At 37.2% G+C, this 21,185-nt stretch overlaps 1 protein-coding gene across 2 annotated transcripts in view; it reads left to right on the forward strand.

Moving 5' to 3' along the window:
• Dnah5 (dynein axonemal heavy chain 5) overlaps positions 1–21,185 on the forward strand; it is a 312,016-nt gene that overhangs the window by 189,316 nt on the left and 101,515 nt on the right. For both annotated transcript variants that reach the window (XM_074077723.1, XM_074077724.1), the window contains 6 exons: positions 953–1,099; positions 3,712–3,953; positions 6,371–6,547; positions 7,010–7,217; positions 8,023–8,165; positions 8,860–8,994. In XM_074077723.1, the coding sequence (XP_073933824.1) occupies positions 953–1,099; positions 3,712–3,953; positions 6,371–6,547; positions 7,010–7,217; positions 8,023–8,165; positions 8,860–8,994 (1,052 nt within the window). The remainder of the gene's footprint in view (positions 1–952; positions 1,100–3,711; positions 3,954–6,370; positions 6,548–7,009; positions 7,218–8,022; positions 8,166–8,859; positions 8,995–21,185) is intronic.

Consider the following 21,185-nt stretch of genomic DNA (forward strand, 5'->3'; position numbering starts at 1 on the left):
AGAACCATGGTTGCTGATGGCACAAATATTAATCCAAAGGCTGGAGAACATGGTAAGAAATATTTACTCTAAGAGTTAGGCAAGGAAAAAGGATGAATTCCTCCACCTTTTGTTTTAGTGGGGCATTTTGCAGATTGAACATTGCCTACACACAATGCCTACTTTACGGAGTCTACCAATTCAAGTCCTAATCTAATTCAGAAACACCCTCATAGATACACCCCAAAACAGTGCTTAGTCTGGGCACCCTGTAGTCAGTCAAGGTGACATATAATAATAATCATCACAATGGGTTTTAATGTAACATCTTTTCTAATGTATATCCAGATATGCTGTGTTTATTAGTCTTTCACACAATTATATAATAGTTCAGCATGTGTTTTATTGTTTTATAGTTTAAACCTTATTCTTCATTCTTTTGCTCATTACTGACAGTTCCTTATGTGCAGAATCACTGCCTATTTAATAGTGACTTTAGGTGTTGTAACAGGTATCAAATACATTTCTTGAGTTGGCTACAAACTTCATTTACTTCATCTTTTCTAAGGTAAACAAGAAAAGGCCTCACCAAATTGAAGTTGATGATGTCTTCTAGCTGATACTTCAGGAACTAGATTTAACCTAGTGTACTCTAAACCAAGGGTACTCTGAGCTGTGAAATTTAGCCTGTCCAGATTATAAAAGTATCTCCACACTTCCAGCATTATATCCTTCCTCTCCCCTAAATAACAGGCAATTTTCTTTTATAGAAGATAAAAAATTCTGAAGTCAATAAAGTACAATGAGGCGTATTAAGATAACTTGGGTCTTAGTGTGACCTATTTTCCATGTAGTTTTGCATTTTTCATATTTTGATCATTTACTAAAAGTACACTACAGATTAGTGCAATGGTGCCTAATGTTGGTTTACTCCAAATCTGAGATGTTTAAAGTTTTGATTTACTTGGTATAGATTGTGGAAAGCCACACCGGGAAATGAGGATGAATCCCAAAGCAATTACTGCCCCACAGATGTTTGGTCGGCTTGACGTGGCCACAAATGATTGGACTGATGGAATATTTTCTACTCTTTGGAGAAAAACCTTGAGAGCCAAAAAAGGTACAAGTTGTATTATTTCTAACATGTACTTATAAATAAAATCATTGGTGACTGGATAGAATTAGTAAGCAAAAATATTCTCTGTAGAAATGTTAACCAAGACTAAATCATAACTCAGTATGATACTGGTGAATGTTGAAATAATGAAATTGATGATTAGTGTATTTAACCCCCCCTTTTGAAAGAATACTTTTAAAAATAATATTTTTATAACTAGGTGATATTTTAGAATAAAATAGATAGAAAAGCTGTTAAGGAAAACCAATAATAGTGATGAATAAAGTGATTTACCGTAACTATTTTCACTGAATACTTTGAAAATGTTACTTTTACTTAAGTACAGCCTATTTTTGGAAAAAAAAAACCCCTGATTCTCTTATGAAATCACAGGAGAAAATGAGCTTCTTTGGGTAGAAAATTGCATATATCAAAGATGAATTCTGCATTGAACTAGCAAATTATTCTCTTTAGAGGCATTCAGGTGGTGGTTTCTTTAGGCAAACATAGTAAGGACGAGTGGTTTGGTCTGAAGGGTCTCACTTATTGACACTTTAAATTGAGCCCAGTGTTCTTAGAATACAAACTCAGATGGATGTGGTGATAGCAGCTCTTCTCTCATTGTGGTTTCTCACTTTTGAGTGAGCAGAGGACAGCATAATGAGCACAATAGCAGGCAGAGAAGAACAAAGGGAGGAGGAACTGCTTGCCTTTTACTTCCAAGTCCACCCTTTGGGCAATAGGGTTCTGTCAATGACTTTAAGGTAGTACCATTCTCACATAAGAACTGTAACTTTCGGATCTCACATCAAATGAACATGCTTCATTTCTGAAGAGTGCTCCTGTGAACAGTTATTTCACTGGAAAACAATCAAATCTGTTAATCCAGTGCAAATGCAGATCCACTGACCAAAGTTGACCTCAAAGAATAACTCAGAGGATTTTTTTCTTTTCCCTTAAAAAGGTGACAAGTACTTTGTCTTTCAAAGTGACTCGTGATCAGATCAGTATTTTGTCTTCATTTCCAGTTGAATAACCTTGATTAGGATTGTCAAAGCACTGCATTTGAAGGAGAATATTTGCAGTGGTTGCACAGTAAAGCAAAATTAAAACCACAAACTTGGATTGGGTGTTGGTGAGTGAGAGCCACTGGTGGTTGGAAAACAAAAGGGAGAGTTAGTAGTAAGTCAGATACCTAGAGTTACAATTGTTCCTGCTGAACACTTTTTTGCCATTTTCTCTACCTCCACTTATCTCCTTAAATGACTCCTGTCAGGTTTTGTCCCTAGTGTCCCCTGAAATTACACTATGAAGGACTTTCATGACTTCTAGTTTGTCAAATACAGACCAATTCTCAGCTAATTCTGCTCTCAGTGGCCTCTGTGACAGTCGTCACAACTGACTGCTTCACATCCTAAGCCTTCCTGCCTTTGACTCAGGGATCCCTCATCTTGCTGGTTTCCCCTCCCACCTCCACATATTGAAAGGTCTGAAAAAGGGAGACGCCAACAATGTTAGCCGTCTAGATGTTGTATCGCCTCTGTCCTCAGACCCCCTGTCTTTCTTTACATGTTTTATCTAGAAGAAACTTACCACCCCCATGGGTGTAAATGCCATCTCTAAGCTGAAAGCTTCCATATTTTAATCTCTAGTCTCATCCTCTTCCTTGAGCTCCCAACTGAACAGTTCTCCTGGGATCTCTATTGAACATTAACAAATGATAAGCAGAGTTGATTCCGTGGCTCTGCCTGTCTTGTCTCATCTTTTCCCTCATACTCATATTCCTTGCTCCTTTTCCTGTCTTGCCAGCCAGGTTCAACTTCTCAACTGTTGCTGGAATGTATTCAGTTGTCTTAGTCCCTTTGGACTGCTATAATACCACAGACTAGGTGAACTACAGATGATAAGCATTCATTTCTCACAGTTCTGGAGGCTGACATCTGATATCAGGGTGCAGCATGGCTGGGAGGGCTTTTTTCCCAGGCTGCACACTGCCACCCCCTCTGTTGTAGCTTACTAGCAGAAAGGGCAAGGGATCTCTTTCTTGTACAAGGGCATTAAGCCTGCTCATGAGCGCTCCTCTTAGTGACCGAATCATCTCTCAAAGGCTCCTAATTCCATCACCTTGGGAGTTAGTATTTCAACATATGAATGTTTTTGAGGGACAAAAACATTCAGTTCATTGTCACGCTAAGCTTGTTTCAGGGTCTTTTCACTTTCTATTAAGAGGCTGGAAAATTCTATCTGTAGATCTTTCCATCACTTTGTTCTCTGCGTGAAATCTTTCATTGACTACCTTATCTAAAACAATGTCTTATTCCCTTAACCTGTTTATTTTTTCTGCTTGTTTCTTTCTCTACCCCTGTGAATGTAAACTCTGAAGGCAAGACCTAGAACAGCACTAACACAGAGAAGGTGCTAAATGAGTATTTGTCCAATGAGCTTTTTGATTTGATTATAGTTCTTATACAACTGCTACCTAAAGAACTTAAAAGTCCTGTATGCTAAAGTCATCATTTAGATAAAATCTTTACTTAAAGTTCATAAAAATCTTTAACCATATTCTAGAACTTCTTCAGTGTGTGTGTGCTTTCCCCCTCTGGTGGGTATTCTAGGGGAACATATCTGGATAGTTCTTGATGGTCCAGTTGATGCCATCTGGATTGAAAACCTGAATTCTGTTCTGGATGATAATAAAACCCTAACCCTTGCCAACGGTGATCGGATTCCCATGGCTCCAAACTGCAAGATCGTTTTTGAACCTCATAACATTGATAATGCTTCTCCTGCCACCGTCTCAAGAAATGGAATGGTTTTCATGAGTTCTTCTATCCTTGATTGGAGTCCCATTCTTGAGGTATGATTGAGCCCTTTTGTATAATTGAAAGGGAGCACAGGTTCTTTAGCATTCTTTGAGCATGCATGATTTTTCTGCTGCTGACAGTGTGATTGCGTTTTTATGCTAATGTTTATGGAAGACCCTTGAATGCGGTGGGAAATTGAAACCCTGATTTCACCTCAAGGCTTCTTCAGTCCTCTTCTAATTACTTTAGAACTGTGATTTCCAGGTAATTGACAAGCCTGTGTGAACCAATAATCCTGCCAAACTGTGTCTGAGGACTGAATAAGTAAAATTTAATTTGATCATTTTGGGTATTCATGATAGTTTTTAAAAGTACTTGTTCACATTAAGTTTGGGAACAGCTATCTTAGGATATTAGCTTGAAGACAATTTGTTAAAATTGCATATAAGGGATTTTATAAGATTGACTGGTCATAATATTAATTTTAAGTTTGTAATTGGAAATAATATTTCAGATGTTATCTCTTTAATTCATGGCAGTTTTTTTATTACTGCCCATATATTCTAGAATATGTTGATTAGAATTTGATTATAACTGAATGGTTTATATATTTATATACTTTATTAAATCAATACTATAATGTAAGTGAAGATGTTTATTAGATAAGTCACATAACAAACCTTTTTTAACATAGTCAGGTTTATTATTATCTTTTATGCATAGACATTTTGAATATAATTTGGCTTGAATGTTTCCTAATTTAAATAAGGTAGATGTTTATTTTATCTTTCTGTTATATTTTTATTCTTTTGTCTCTGTCTGGGTATTTTCTAACTTTTGTTAATGTCTTGCCAGAAATCATAGAACTCTGAGTTGCAAAAAGTTTTAGATTTGGAAACATATGTTTAGGAGGGGATTATATAACAAAATGATACTGACATATCATTGGATATGTCACTAATAATACATCTAAAGATTTCATGTTTCACAATTAAATTACCTATCCATTAAGGAAAATAAAGATCAGGGGGTTTTGACCCCAGCTTTGCAAAAGTAATCATCAATGACAGTCTTTAAAAATATAGATGATTGGTTCACATGCCAATTCAAGTAAATTAGAATATCTGGAGAGGACAGCAAGGACTTCTTATACTTAAATGCACCACAATGGATTTTTTTGTACATAGACTCAGTTGATAACTATAGATAAACTCCAAGTGAATGTATTTTATGTGACATTTCCAAAATACTTCAGTTTCACAAAAGTTTTTGAGAAATACCTTTCTGCTTATTAAGCAATGAGTATTTAGAGTTTGTTCCTTATAAAATAAGCTTCTGTTACAGCCTATCTGGATTAAAGCTGAATATGACCTTTTATTATTAATGCTATATCTATCTAATAATATTTTTATATGCTTTAAATAATGCAGTTTCCTCTTAGATGTGATTAGGAAGAAGCAAGACTCCACAAGAATCAGATTGGAATTGTTAGAGCAGGTCAAGACACATCCGAGATAGTTATTGGAAGGTAGACCAGTTGTTGGTGGGATTCTGTGAGCTTCAGGGGACCAAGCTGGTGACCTGTCCTAGTGGTTGTCTTTTTATTGGTTCCATCAACTCAGAAGTGCTATGTTATATTTTTGTTGGAGTGGAATCATGGTAAATTCATGAATTAATGAACAATTCAGAATTAACAGTCTATTGCTTCTGTTCAGAGTCCCTAATTGTTTCTTGGAATATTTGAGTTTTGAGGAATGAGCTGATCTTTTAACCTGAAGAGAACTTGCCTCAGTTTCAGAAAATGTGATGTGTTAAGTCGTATTTTGTTTTGAATGTCATGTACTTTCTTAACACTGGGCTCCCCAAATGACTAAATTCCACATTTTCCTGAATATTCTTTGATATTTTTCTACTTTGCCTATTGATTAAATTAGAAAAAATAAAAGAAATTATAAATTGTGGTAAATTTTTGTTTCCCTTTAAAGAATCTGGGTGTGGGTTTCCTTTGCTCATGTTTTATTTCAGTTTTCTCCCTAAGTTATGTCCATGTGGACTCCTCCTCATTTTCTGGCAGTATTTAACCAAGAGTTGAATACTGTTTCTGCATTTTGCCTTTAAGACCTCAGTACATGTATAGTTAAGTAGCTGGAATGTCTGAAAAAGGGTTTGAATTCTGGCTAGTCCTGCCAACAGTGGGATCCTGGACAGGTTATGGAGCCTCTATAAGCCTCAGTTTCCTCATCTGTAAAAGGAGAATAATAATAGTACTTCATAGAATTGTTCTGAAGTTTCTAGCTAGTTGACACATGACTGTTTTATAGCAAGGTTTGCCACATCTTAAGTGCACTATAACCATCAGATATTATTATTAATTAGTGTTTATTGATATTTTAAAAATGTTTGTCCCCAAATGGTCATTTTCCTGGTGTGCTAATAGGTTCAAATAATGCACAAATGTGTGAACCAACAGGGCTTTCTTAAGAAACGGTCTCCTCAAGAAGCCGAAATTCTGCGTCAGCTGTACACGGAGTTGTTCCCAGACCTGTACCGCTTCAGTATTCAGAACCTCGAATACAAGATGGAGGTACTGGAGAACTTTGTAATCACCCAAAGCATCAACATGCTTCAAGGCTTGATCTCTCCAAAGGTGAACTATTCTACTTCCTCGGGAATTTACTGAGTTATACTGAAAATGAAATTAGATTTGATTAGAATTGGCGGGAATTGGTGGGGTGGGGGACCCTGCCAATTTTGTAATTTCTCATACCTAGTCTTTCACAAAGCAGGGCATGGATTTGGAGTGTAGTTGCTAGTTAACAAAGTCATTTAATAACTATCTTTAACTTATGTTAGATGCCATCTGGTATTCCTAAAATCAGTCCCCCTTGGCTCCCCAGTTGTATTTAGTCTTTCTTGAATTCTTGGCAGTACCGGGGTTTGAACTCGGGGCTTACACGCTGGCTAGGCAGCCACTCTACCACGTGAGCTACTCCACGAGTTAATTGTTGTCTTGGGCAAAGCTACCGTCCTTTTCCTGTTTGCTGTTTTCATCGAGCCAAGTTTTGGTCTGAGCACCGAGTAATTCAGACGCTGCTTCTCGCATCCCCAGGAGCAGGGCGGGCAGGTGCGGCCGGAGCGCCTGGGGCGGCTGTTCGTCTTCGCGCTCCTGTGGAGCGTGGGGGCCGCGCTGGAGCAGGACGGCCGCGGGCGCCTGGAGCTCTGGCTGCGCGCGCGCACAGCGGCCGCGTCCCTGCCGCACCTGCCACCGCAGGCCGGGCCCGGGGACTCCATGTTCGACTACTTCGTGACGCCTGATGGTGAGCGCTTGGCCACCGAGGAGCCACCCTCGGGACCGTCAGTCTAATCCAAAGTCTTTGCGCGGAAGAGCTTTTAAAAGGGGGAACCAAAGCTCTTGACTGTAAATTAAAGCGGGAGGGTTCATGTCGAGAGAAAGCTAATCATAATCTAAAAGATTCACTTTGCATTTCACACGCACATCCCCTCCCTTGTGGAATGTCTTGTGACTTCAGGAAAACCGAAACATCTCCCAAGCAGACCTGCTTTCACCATTCATCCGATGGAACCAGCAATTTATGTAAAAAATACAGTGTGAAGTATATTCCTTATGAAATACGGGTATCTGTGCTTATCAGTTATGTTTCTGTACCGCTCCCCATACTTAAGATTACTTATATGTGCACATGCATACACGAGGATACACATATATGAAATAATACACACACAACACTATTCATTATTCATATGTGTGTGTACACATGGCATCCGGGCCTTCTCACCTAATGAGAAACGTGTGAGAGCTGACATTTAAAAATGATTAGTGACTTTAGGTGCACACTACTCTCACTGCATTCTGCATTTTTATGCACACTCTCTTATTGACAGCCTACATATTAAAAAAATCCAAGACAGCTCCTAATAATTCCTAATGTTACCACTTTGGAATAGTTCTTTGGGGACTTGTGACCAAGCTAACACACATTATGAAAATCTCTGATTTTAATGGTTGCTATCTCCTCGGGTGGTATATGGAGGATGTCTGCTCATTACAAGTAGGAGTTAAATTATTGCTAGGAAGATGTGATTGATCTTTGTTCACCTCAGGTAACTGGATGCACTGGAACACCTGTACCCAGGAGTGTACATATCCCTCGGATACCACTCCAGAATACAGCTCTATCCTGGTGCCGAATGTCGACAACGTGAGGACCGACTTTCTAATTAAAACCATTGCTAAGCAAGGCAAGGTATGGCTTTTCACTCTTATTAAAAATAGCACATTCTAAAAAGTCACTTGAAAACACAAAGCATCCTGCATTAATTTTCAAATGGTTTCTGTTACTGTTTAGGAAAATTAAAATATTACCCCAAATGACTATGCTCCTTTTATTATTCCACAGTGTCAATATTGGTGTTGAATAGCCCTAATTTGCAATTAACTAATTATTTCTCATGCATTAGCTGAGAGAATGCAAATTTTGGTTACTTTTCCAAAGAGAAATCCTTCCCTTTTAGCTATTGACCTAGATTGCTAGGACTGCCATAACAAAATATCAGGGCCTGGGGGCTTCATCCACAACAGTCCTTCTTCTCATAGTTGTGGAGGCTGAAATTCTGACATGAAAGGTGTCAGGGTTGGTTTCTTCAGAGCCTTCTCTCCATGGCTTGTAGATGGTACCATCTCTGTGTGTTTTTCTGTGATCCTTTTCTGTATGCATGCATCTCTGGTGTTTCTTTGTGTATTCAAATTTGCTCTTTTTTAAGGACACCAATTAGACTGGATTAGGCCTAATCCTTAATGGCCTCATTTGACCAGTTGCCTCTTTACAGGCCCTCTGTCATATTCAGAGATATTGGTTTTTAAGGTTTCAATGTAAATTTCAGAGGGGAGGCACACAACATTTATTTTACTGCATTTCTTTCTCATCTCCTTTATTTTAGGCTGTGCTGTTAATTGGGGAACAAGGAACCGCCAAAACGGTCATAATCAAAGGATTTATGTCAAAATATGATCCTGAAAGACACGTGGTTAAGTGTCTGAACTTTTCTTCTGCAACCACCCCACTGATGTTTCAGGTACTGGTGTTTGATATTGCTCATTAAACTTGTTAGTGATAAAATTTGGAGGTGCAACTCTCTACTATTCCACCTGAGTCCACTGCCTCATCTGAACTTTTGTAGCCATGACATAGCCTAAAATGTCTTCTGTCTCTGCTACTCAATGAAGTAGGATTTTTCTTTAGTTAGAATATAATATATAATCTTAAATTATGGAGAACTAAAAATGTTTACATAAAGTGCTACAGGCCTAAATACTATTTTCTACCTAGAAAAGTCTATGAACATGCAGACTCCCAAATGCTAAGAAATGTCATTTATTCCCCCTATATAGTGTTTGCTTTTTTGTGAATATTGCTATTTTTATGACCTTTTGGTCATAGACACTTTGGACTCAGCTTTGATGGCTCTTTCTTGAATCCAAGAATGTTAACATATCTGAAGATACATCTTACACATCTCTTTCTTTTTCTTCTTGTTCCCTGTCTCCCTCTACATAATCCATGATTCCACTCCAGGGTATTAGCATGGAAGAATACTAAATTATTTGGTTCAAGTCTAATTTTCTTCCATTCTAGCGTTTATACCTCTTCCAAATTGTTTCCTAGATTGTTACTTTGTCTGGTTTCCTGATTTAACATTCTACCATGGCTCCCTTGATTGTGGAATCATTGTGGCTCAATTGCCACAAGCTATAAAATCTTAGAATCTGAGATATTTTACCATATCATATTATATTATATCATATCATATTGTAGAACAGTGACAGAATAAAAACTTTAGGCTTGCATTGCTTTTGTCAGTGAAACTGTCAGGACTGACCTGGGTTTGCAGTTGCAGACTGGTTCCTTTTCCCCAGTCCAAAATTGTTTAAGACATTATTGAAACTGAGGAAGAAATTCTAAATGTCAGTCCACATCTCAATCATTTACAAACTCTCTCTCTCTCATGTTTTTATTAGACCATTAATGAAGTATCAAAAAGATACACATCATAAATTTCAAATAGAAGGGAAATATTTAGGGGAATCAGAACTCATAAAACTTTGCTTTAGATGAACTTTGTTGTTCATATTGATATGAAAATATCAGCACAATGAAAATTGTTGAGAGCATAGATAAATCATGCCTTTATTTCACTTAATTTAATTGGTAATAACAGAGTGCCAATAAACTAAGACCATTGATTAAATTTCTAAATAAGACTGTCAACTTCATTATGGTCCTCTGTTAAGAGATATTTCCTATACTGGCCTTCTATCAGATGAATCCTATTTATAAGTGTCTTGTGGGACAGTCTGGATGAAAGGTCAGCCCCAAATTGAAGAGACTCAGCAGTGGTATTTTTGTGTTTGGGCAATAGCACATTAAATTATCCTAGGCTGGCAAGATGCTGACATTGTATATATATCCCATTGATACTGCTTCACAGTTAAGGAATGTTTGTTAGTTTTACTTTAATAGAACAATTCTTTTTAAAGGTTATTTGAGGATGAAGATTTTAAAAAATGAACGTTGTTTTCTCTTTTTTCCATTTTGTAGGGTAATTAACTAGCTAGCTACCCTTCTTGAGACTGTAACAAATCTGCAGCCTCCTTTCCTTCCACAAGGTCAGCTGATTTTATATAACGTAAATCCCCAACCTTCTAGTCACATGGTTAGTCCCTTTAGCAGGCACCTGAGGACCATGTGAATATAGTCCTTTTGTGAACCAAGGAGTCTATTTGAAAACAAAGACATTCCTATTACTCACCAAAACAGAAGAGTTTATAGATTGCTCCCAGGAGTTAGGGACAAAGGTCAGGCAAATTCTTATTTATGGACAAATCTGGTATTTTCCCCTGTAAGGTAGTAAAGATCTATGAACTATGTTTCTTTAACATGAAATATTTATTAATTTGCTAGAAAATGCCATATTACCTAGACAACCCGATCGTTATTTGGTATACAAATTCATAAATAAATTTCTCTAAGTAATACTACATTGAGCTACCATAATTAAAAGAATAATAAAGTAGATTTTTGAAACATTAAAATCCATCTTCTTCAGGGTCCCTTATCTCACTCACAACTGTTTTGGCACAATTTCCTCCTATCCTTCAGTGTTAAGTCATTGCGTCACTATTTCTCGTCCTATTCAGAAGCATCCTAGAATCATCTACTCAGTGTAGTGCCAGAGTCTGATTTGACTGCTGAGCATCAAGGGTTTCTATTAAGCAAGACTTATTAGTTTTAGAAAGCTTTCAATTAGCCAGACTGCTGTAATTAACTTTCTCCCTATAATTTTAGTTATTTATACGAGACAGAGATGATGGAGCATTTGTGTCTGTGGATCCCAACCAAATTGAAATTGTAGATGAGAAAGTAGACACTGTCTGTCCCTCACCTGTTTACCATCATGGTCCATCATCCAGTCACGACCCCTTGCTGGTTGTTTGCCAAGTAGTTTCACCAAGGTTCCCTTTGCATTTCACCAAAGTGTCATTTTCACATATCGTTTCAGTAAGAGGACTATATGTCCCTGTTTGCCTGGGAAAGTCCCAATTTACTTCCACTGCCTCAGATGGATAATTAATACCATCTCCTTTCACTATCAAAAGTGTCTAGTTTGGTCAAAAAAAAAAAAAACCCCAAAACCAAAAAACCTTATAGTCATGCTGAATTCCTTTTTTGGCTAAGAGAATTCATTTTCCTTTTTTTAAAATAAAAAGTGAAATAGCTTATCCCTCCAAACTAGTGTTGTTTTAATGCTTTTTCCCGTTTTTGAAAGTAATTCATATGTCTTTTGAACTTTAAATAACTCAGAAAAGTGAAAAGAAGAAAGTGAAAGTTACTTAAGAGAATTTCTAGAAAGATTGATCTCTTCTAAAAACAATCTTAAAGTTCTTTGAATACCGCAGCCATCTTACTAACGGTTTTATGGCTATAGATTTTAACTTTTAAAATGACAGTCAGAGCTTGGAAGGAAAGCCTGTCTTTTATCCTGAACTCAGAACCACTTTTCCAAAGGATGTTTTATGCGAAAAGAGTAGTCTATAAAACAGGTAACCATGGATTTGCTTTGGTGAAATTGGAGCTGAGTTCCTAAAGCTCCTTCCAACCTTATCTTTGTTGCCATGGTTATAGAGCATCCTTTTGGCTCCATGGTTATAGAGCATCCTTTTGGCTCCTCAGAGTAATTTGGAGAATAGTTTTAAGAGGAGAATCTTAACAGATAATATGTGAAATATTTTTTCATGATAAAGATCTCTTAAAATGTCAGGTTTTAGTGTTCATACTAATGCACTTGGTGGAAGGAGATTCAGGAAATAACTGAATGGCATCAGTTAGTTGATAGAGGAACGTAATCTAGAAACTAGCCCTCCATTTGCTTCACTGAATCACTCACCTGCCCCCTTCCAGTGGCTTTCCTTTATCCACATTAATATTCAAATGGCTGATATCTCTTACTGCACTTGTTTTATTTTTAGCTTGTAGTTGTATTTATTGTATTTCCATGTTATGTTTGTTATCAGATTTGACATTTTAGAATTACTATTGACATTTTAAACTTTGCTAATGTACAACTATTTTCATTTGGTTTTAATGAATTACAATAAAACAGGAAGATATTTAAGCAGTTGATTTAAAAATAAAGAGCATAAGCTCTCCATTCTTTTAGATAATACCATATATATATGGAAACCTAAAATTAAATGTATTTCATATTTTAATTTAATTGTATGTAATATTTATAAGAAACTACTTAGGTAGTTGAATATAGAGGTTTGCATAGAAATAATAAAATGCTTTTATATTTTTGTAATGAATTAAGGTCAGCAATTTCTTTCTCATATATCATTTATGTATAATACTCTATTGTACATGTATATATGCACACATGCATATATACATACATATATATATATATGTTTTACATATCTTTATACGCATACTTAATTCTGGGGTGTGATACTAAGTTATACATGAAAGCACAAAGCTAAAAAGTGAGAAAAACAGTAGTTTAATTTTGTTTTTTTTCTGAATTTAAATCTGGTCAGAGCTGTTGCATATGGTCATGCATGTTATACAGATTTTGTGCTATGTCTCCTTCATAAAGACATATTTGCCGTTTGTGTGAACGGCAAATCCAAGAATAAGGCAATGCACAGTATCTTCAATTATATGAGTTCCTGCCAAGACCTCTTCCAGTGCAAGCTTCTTCTCTTTGGATAGAGAAACAGACACACACATGACCAAGTATAGCTGAGGTGATCAGTGCTACATGGTGTAACCCAAGGACCATAAAGACCAGAGGATGGGGATTAATTTCTTTAGGGAATTGGAAGTAAATGTAATGAAAGAGTTGACCATTGTTTGGAGGAACTTTAATTTTTATGTTCTATTAATTTTTTAGGAATTATAAGAATGAATTGTGTATTAAGAAATTAATTCAGAAAATTGAATTGCCCCTAGGCTTTAGATTTCCAGCTTATAATGAACAATGACAACTTTCTTCATCTCCATTCCTAAACCTACTTGGTTTTCTGACCATCTTGTTTTTACTTTTTTTTTTTAATGGTACTGGGGCTTGAACTCAGGGCCTACACCTTAAGACACTTCACCAACCCTTTTTGTGTTAGGTATTTTTCAAGATAGGGTCTCGTGAACTATTTGCCCAGGCTGGGTTTGAACCGTGATCTTCCTGATCTCCACCTTCTGAGTAGCTAGGATTACAGGCATGAGCCACCAGAGCCTGGCTAGTTTTTCTTCTTAAAAAGTCAGTGTCACAACTGGAGTTACTGTTGAGATCCTGTGTCTTGTATAGATAGACAGACAATAAGATTAGAATCTTGTGTAGGGTCTGTCTGTTGATTAAGGTGATGTCATGCTGATTATGATTCTTCAATTTCAGAGTAAAGTTGCTGTCTATTCTCCAGAAAGCATACATTGCCCTTTGTCCAGTCCCCTGCTAGAGATTTCAGTTTTTATTTATTTTATTTTATTTTTTAAATTTCTATTATTCATATGTGCATACAATGTTTGGGTCATTTCTTCCCCCTTCCCTCTACCCCTTTTCTTTCCCCCCGCCCCCTCCTTCTCTCCCCACCTCTCTCACTTCCAGGCAGAAACTATTTTGCCCTTATCTCTAATTTTGTTGAAGAGAGATTATAAGCAATAATAGGAAGGACCAAGGGTTTTTGCTAGTTGAGATAAGGATAGCCATACAGGGAGTTGACTCACATTGCTTTCCTGTACACATGTGTTACGTTCTAAGTTAATTCTTCTTGATCTAAACTTTTCTCTAGTGCCTACTCCCCTTCTCCTGTTGGCCTCTGTTGCTTTTAAGGTATCTGCTTTAGTTTCTCTGCGTTGAGGGTAACAAATGCTAGCTAATTTTTTAGTTGTTTTACCTATCCTCATATCTCCCTTGTGTGCTCTCGCTTTTATCTTGTGATCAAAGTCCAATCCCCTTGTTGTGTTTGCCCTTGATCTAATGTCCACATATGAGGGAGAACATTCGTTTTTTGGTCTTTTGGGCCAGGCTAACCTCACTCAGAATGATGTTCTCCAATTCCATCCATTTACCAGCGAATGATAACATTTCATTCTTCTTCATGGCTGCATAAAATTCCATTGTGTATAAATACCACATTTTCTTAATCCATTCGTCAGTGCTGGGGCATCTTGGCTGTTTCCATAACTTGGCTATTGTGAATAGTGCTGCAATAAACATGGGTGTGCAGGTGCCTCTGGAGTAACCTGTGTCACAGTCTTTTGGGTATATCCCCAAGAGTGGTATTGCTGGATCATATGGTAGCCTCCAAATTTTTTTCCAGAGTGGTTGTACTAGTTTACATGCCCACCAACAGTGTAAGAGGGTTCCTTATTCCCCACATCCTCGCCAACACCTGTTGTTTGTGGTGTTGTTGATGATGGCTATTCTAACAGGGGTGAGGTGGAATCTTAGTGTGGTTTTAATTTGCATTTCCTTTATTGCTAGAGTAGTGAGCATTTTTTCATGTGTTTTTTGGCCATTTGAATTTCTTCTTTTGAGAAAGTTCTGTTTAGTTCACTTGCCCATTTCTTTATTGGTTCATTAGTTTTGGGAGAATTTAGTTTTTTAAGTTCCCTGTATATTCTGGTTATCAGTCCTTTGTCTGATGTATAGTTGGCAAATATTTTCTCCCACTCTGTGGGTGTTCTCTTCAGTTTAGAGACCATTTCTTTTGATGAACAGAAGCTTTTTAGTTTTATGAAGTCCCATTTATCTATGCTATCTCTTAGTTGCTGTGCTGCTGGGGTTCCATTGAGAAAGTTCTTACCTATACCTACTAATTCCAGAGCATTTCCTACTCTTTCCTGTATCAACTTTAGAGTTTGTGGTCTGATATTAAGATCCTTGATCCATTTCGAGTTAATCTTGGTATAGGGTGATATACATGGATCTAGTTTCAGTTTTTGCATACTGCTAAGCAGTTTTCCCAGCAGTTTTTGTTGAAGAGGCTGTCTTTTCTCCATCATATATTTTTAGTGCCTTTGTCAAAGACAAGTTGGTTATAGTTGTGTGGCTTCATATCTGGGTCCTCTATTCTGTTCCACTGGTCTTCATGTCTGTTTTTGTGTCAGTACCATGCTGTTTTTATTGTTATTGCTTTGTAATATAGTTTGAAGTCAGATATCGTGATGCCTCCAGCATTGTTCTTTTGACTGAGTATTGCCTTGGCTATTCGTGGCCTCTTGTGTTTCCATATAAACTTAACGGTGGATTTTTCAATCTCTTTAATGAATGTCATTGGAATTTTGATGGGAATTGCATTAAACATGTAGATTACTTTAGGGAGTATAGACATTTTTACCATGTTGATTCAACCAATCCATGAGCATGGGGGATCTCTCCACTTTCTATGGTCTTCCTCAATCTCTTTCTTCAGAAGTTTATAATTTTCCTTGTAGAGGTCATTCACATCTTTTGTTAGGTTTACACATAGGTATTTGATTTTTTTTGAGGCTATTGTAAATGGAATTGTTTTCATATATTCTTTTTCAGTTTGTTCATTATTAGTGTTTAGAAATGCTAATGATTTTTCTATGTTGATTTTATATCCTGCTACCTTGCTGTAGCTATTGATGATGTCCAGGAGCTTCTGAGGTGAGTTTTTTGGGTCTTTAAGGTATAGGATCATGTCGTCTGCAAATAGGGATATTTTGACAGTTTCTTTACCTGTTTGTATTCCTTTTATTCCTTCTTCTTGCCTCATTGCTCTGGCAAGGAATTCCAGTACTATGTTGAATAGGAGTGGAGATCGTGGGCATCCTTGTCTGGTTCCTGATTTTAGAGGGAATGGTTTCAATTTTTCACCATTAAGTATGATGTTGGCTGTAGGTTTGTCATATATAGCTTTTATAATGTTGAGGTACTTTCCTTCTATTCCTAGTTTTCTTAGAGCTTTTACCATGAAATGGTGTTGGATCTTATCAAAGGCTTTTTCTACATCTATTGAGATGATCAAGTGGTTTTTGTCTTTGTTTCTATTAATGTGGTTTATTACGTTTATTGATTTTCGTATGTTGAACCACCCCTGCATCCCTGGGATGAAGCCTACTTGGCCGTGGTGAATGATCTTTTTGATGTGTTGTTCAATTCAGTTTGCTATTATTTTATTGAGGATTTTTGCATCAGTGTTCATTAAGGAGATTGGCCTATAGTTCTCCTTTTAGGAGGTGTCTTTGCCTGGTTTTGGGATAAGTGTAATACTGGCTTCATAAAATGTGTTTGGCAGTTTTCCTTCCCTTTCTATTTCATGGAACAGTTTAAGGAGGGTTGGTATCAGTTCTTCTTTAAAGGTCTGATAGAATTCAGCAGAGAATCCATCAGGTCCTGGACCTTTCTTTTTTAGAAGACTCTATTGCTGCTTCAATTTCATTTTGTGTTATAGATCTATTCAGGTGATCAATGTCCTCCTTGTTGAGTTTTGGATGGTCATAAGTATGTAGAAATCTGTCCATTTCTTTAAGATTCTCAAATTTATTAGAATATAGGTTCTCAAAGTAGTCTCTGATGATTTCCTGGATTTCCATGGCATTTGTTGTTATCTCTCCTTTTGCATTTCTGATTTTACTGGTTTGGGTTTTTTCTCTCCTCATTTTAGTCAGGTTTGCCAGGGGTCTGTTGATCTTGTTTATTTTTTCAAAGAACCAACTTTTTGTTTCATTAATTCTTTGTTTTGTTTTTTTTTTTGTTTCTATGTCATTGATTTCAGCTCTTATTTTTAGTATTTCTTTCCTTCTGTTTGTTTTGGGGTTTGCTTGTTCTTGTTTTTCTAAGAGTTTAAGATGCATCATTAGGTCATTGATTTGAGATCTTTTTGTCTTTTTAACATATGCACTCATGGCTATAAACTTTCCTCTCAGGACTATCTTTGCTTGTGCAATAGGTTCTGGTAAGTTGTGTTTTCATTTTCATTAACTTCCAGGAACCTTTTAATTTCCTCTTTTATTTCATGGATGACCATTGGTCACTGAGCAATGTGTTGTTCAGTTTCCCACTGTTTGAATGTTTTTTGCTATTATTTTTGTTGTTGAGTTCTACTTTTACTGCATTGTGATCAGATAGTATGCACGGTATAATTTCTATTTTCTTGTATTTGCTGAGGTTTGCTTTTTTGCCCTAGGATATGATCTATTTTGGAGAAGGTTCCATGGGCTGCTGAGAAGAAAGTATATTGTGTAGAAGTTGGATGAAATGTTCTGTAGACACCAACTAGGTCCATTTGATCTAGTGTATATTTTAGTTCTTGGATTTCTTTATTGATTTTTTGTTTGGATGACCTATCTATTGATGATAATGGGGTGTTAAAGACTCCCACAACCACTGTGTTGGCGTTAATATATGCTTTTAGGCCTTTCAGGGTATGTTTGATGAAATTGGGTGCGTTGACATTGGGTATATACAGGTTGATGATTATTATTTACTTTTGGTCTATTTCCCCTTTTATTAGTATGGAATGTCCTTCTTTATCTCGTTTGATCAATGTAGGTTTGAAGTCTATTTTGTCCAAGATAAATATTGCTACTCCTGCCTTTTTCAGGGAACATTGGCTTGGTAAATCTTCTTCCAGCCTTTCATCCTAAGCCTATACTTATTTCTGTCAGTGAGATGGGTCTCCTGTAAGCAACAAATTGTTGGATCTTCCTTTTTAATCCAGTTTGTCAAAACGTGCCTTTTGATGGGTGAATTAAGTCCATTAACATTAAGTGTTAGTACTGATAGGTGTGTGGTGATTCCTGTCATTTAGTTGACTTAGTTGTTTAAGGGTTTGATTGTGTACAGTTAAATCAATGTTACTCTCTGCTTTCTTGCCTTTTCTTCTCCTGTGGTTTGGTACTGCCTTTCCTTTCATGGTTTTGTTGGCTTTCAATTTCTGTGTGCTGAATCCCTTGAAGAATTTTTTTATAGTAGTGGCTTTGTGGTCATATTGTTTTAGGTTTTGCTTATCATGGAAGACTTTTATTGCTCCATCTGTTTTGAATGATAGCTTTGTTGGGTAGAGTATCCTAGCGTTGAAGTTATTTTCATTCAGTGCCCAGTAGACCTCACCCCATGCTCTCCTTGCTTTTAAGGTTTCCGTTGAGAAATCTGTGTGATTTTGATGGGTTTACCTGTGTATGTTATTTGTTTTTTCTCTCTTACAGCCTTCAATACTCTTTCTCTATACTCCGTGCTTGTTGTTTTAATGATAATATGTTGTGGGGTAGTTCTATTTTGATCTAGTCTGTTTGGTGTCCTGGAGGCTTCCTGTATCTGAATGGGCATAGTTTTCTCCAGATTTGGGAAATTTTCTGTTATTATTTTGTTGAATATATTAGAAATTCCTTTTGCTTGCTCCCCTTCTCCTTCTTCAATGTCCATGATTCTCAGGGTTGGTCTTTTGATGGAGTTGTTGAATTCTTGCTTATTCCTCTCAGAGGTCTTGAGTTGTCTAACTAGTAGTTCTTCAGTTTTTCCTTTAATTACCATTTCATCTTTAAGTTCTGAGATTCTGTCTTCTGCTTGTTCTATTCTGCTGGAGTGGCCTTCCATTTTGTTTTGCATTTCTGTTTTTTTCTTTTTTCTGAGGTTTTCCATGTCATGAGTCACTTCCTCTTTAATATTGTCAAGTTTTGTCCTGAGTTCATTTATCTCTCTGTTTATGGTATTCTTTGTTTTACTTTGGTGTTTATACAGTACTTCTATAGTTTCTTTTACTTGTTCTTGTGCTTTCTCAAATTCTTTATTTTTGTTGTCTTGGAATTTCTTGAGTATCTCCTGTATATTTTGGTTGACCATATCCAGTATCATCTCTATAAAATTCTCATTGATTACTTGCAGGATTTCTTCTTTCAGAATGTTCTTGTGGGCTTCATTGGGTTCTTTGGCACAGTTTATCTTCGTTTTGTTGGAGTCTGGATCTGGGCATCTGTTTTCTTCATTTCCTTCTGGTTCCTGTACTAATTTATTATTGGGAAGAAAATGATTTCCATCCTTTTTCTGTCTTCCCATCATACCACTTGGTGCTGTTACTGTCCCTCTACTGTGTGTAATTTAGTATTATCTAGCTTGTAATAGTAAAAATAATGATATCTAGAATGGAAGGGTAAGAAGAGAAAGAAAGCAAAGAAGGAAAAGAAAAAAGAAAAAAAATAGAGAGCCAAAGAAATAAACAGGGAGAGATAGTGTACTAATGAATAGTGAACTAAACAAGCATTAGAGAGACAGAGAAAAAAGGAAAGATAGAAAAAGAAGAAAAAGAAAAAAGAAAAAAAATCCTAGGTTCAAATGCAATAAAGTGTCAGTCTTAATAGTTCTGGTGTTATTCCTTCAGTATCCAATTCTGGTGTTGGTGTTTGAGTAGTAGTTCTTTTGTTGTCTCACCAAAGGGGGGAAAAATAATAAACAAAAAAAATTGGAAAAAATTAGAAAAGATATATAAAACTATAAAAGAATAAAAATATCAGGTCCAGGAACCATGATGTTTCAGTCTTAGTAGTTCTGATGTTGCTCCTTCAGCTTCCAGTCCTGGTGTTGGTATTTAACCAGTAGCACTACGGTTGTCTCGCCATGTGGTTTGGTCAGGAGACAGCTTTGTAAACCTCTATCTGCTCTGTTTCCACCTGCGGCTCACCTGCCACCTACCGTCAGCTAGCTGCTGTTGCAGGCTTTATTTGTTGCAGTTCGCTGTGGGGAGCCATCACACCCACTTACTGCAGCAGGCTTTGTTTATTTAGAGTTCTCCTGGGTGCCTGCCTGTCCCCTTTTCTCTGGTGTAGAGTTCTGCCAGCCTGTTACAGGTGCAGGCTTTGTTTATTTAGAGTTTGCGTGGGGAACTTCCCTTCCCCCACTCTCTGGTGGAACATCACACATGTCAGCCACTGTTGCAAGCCTTGTCCACTCAAAGCTCACTTGGGGGAGCCGCCAAACCCACTTTCTCTGGCAGGCGTGTTTATTTAAATTTCACGTGGGTGCCTGCCCCTTCTCCTTTCTCCAGAGCTCAAAGTGCCACGCCCTCTTTGCTATGTGTCCTTTAAAGTTCCTTGTTTATTATTCAGTTTTTTTTTTTTCCTGGGTGGTTGTCAGTCTGTCCAGGGGGCTATGCTGATTTATCCCAAGGGTGGCTGTGGGATTACCACGTGCCACTTATTTGCTCACCCGTTGGTCTGCATCTCCCAAGCAGGTTAGGAGCCAGTTTCTGGTGGCCCGGGAGCCCTCCTGGTTTCTCTGTATAACTTGGCGAGGCGAAGCTATGTGCAGGCTTGGGGTTCAGGGGTGTTGGAGTTTTGCATCTTCCTGCCTAGTGTGTCTGCAGTATCTCAGCAAGATTTTTACTTTACGGAGTACACACTATCTGCTTCCTCCCTCTCGTCACCATCTTGGAACTTCGAGATTTCAGTTTTTAAAAATCAATAGCTGAGTTGAAGGAAGTGACATTTATGGAAGATCATTTATCTAAGTCAATACTGTGCAAAGCTTGTTTGGCTAATGTTAATCCTTAGAGATTTTTGGCTCAAAAATGGGAACCCAAGGGGTATATAAATATAGTTCCCATAATGAACACTGTAAAGCAGCCTGAGAGGGTATTATTTCATAGTGTGTGTTCTGTTGTTAACTGGGTGGAAGTTAATTAAGACCTCAAGGGACTGGACAAAGAGACTGAGAAGGACTGACTAGTGTAAGCAGCAGCATCCCAGAGT

This window comes from Castor canadensis, chromosome 6 (genome assembly GCF_047511655.1).
Source record: "Castor canadensis chromosome 6, mCasCan1.hap1v2, whole genome shotgun sequence".
NCBI lineage: Eukaryota > Metazoa > Chordata > Mammalia > Rodentia > Castoridae > Castor > Castor canadensis.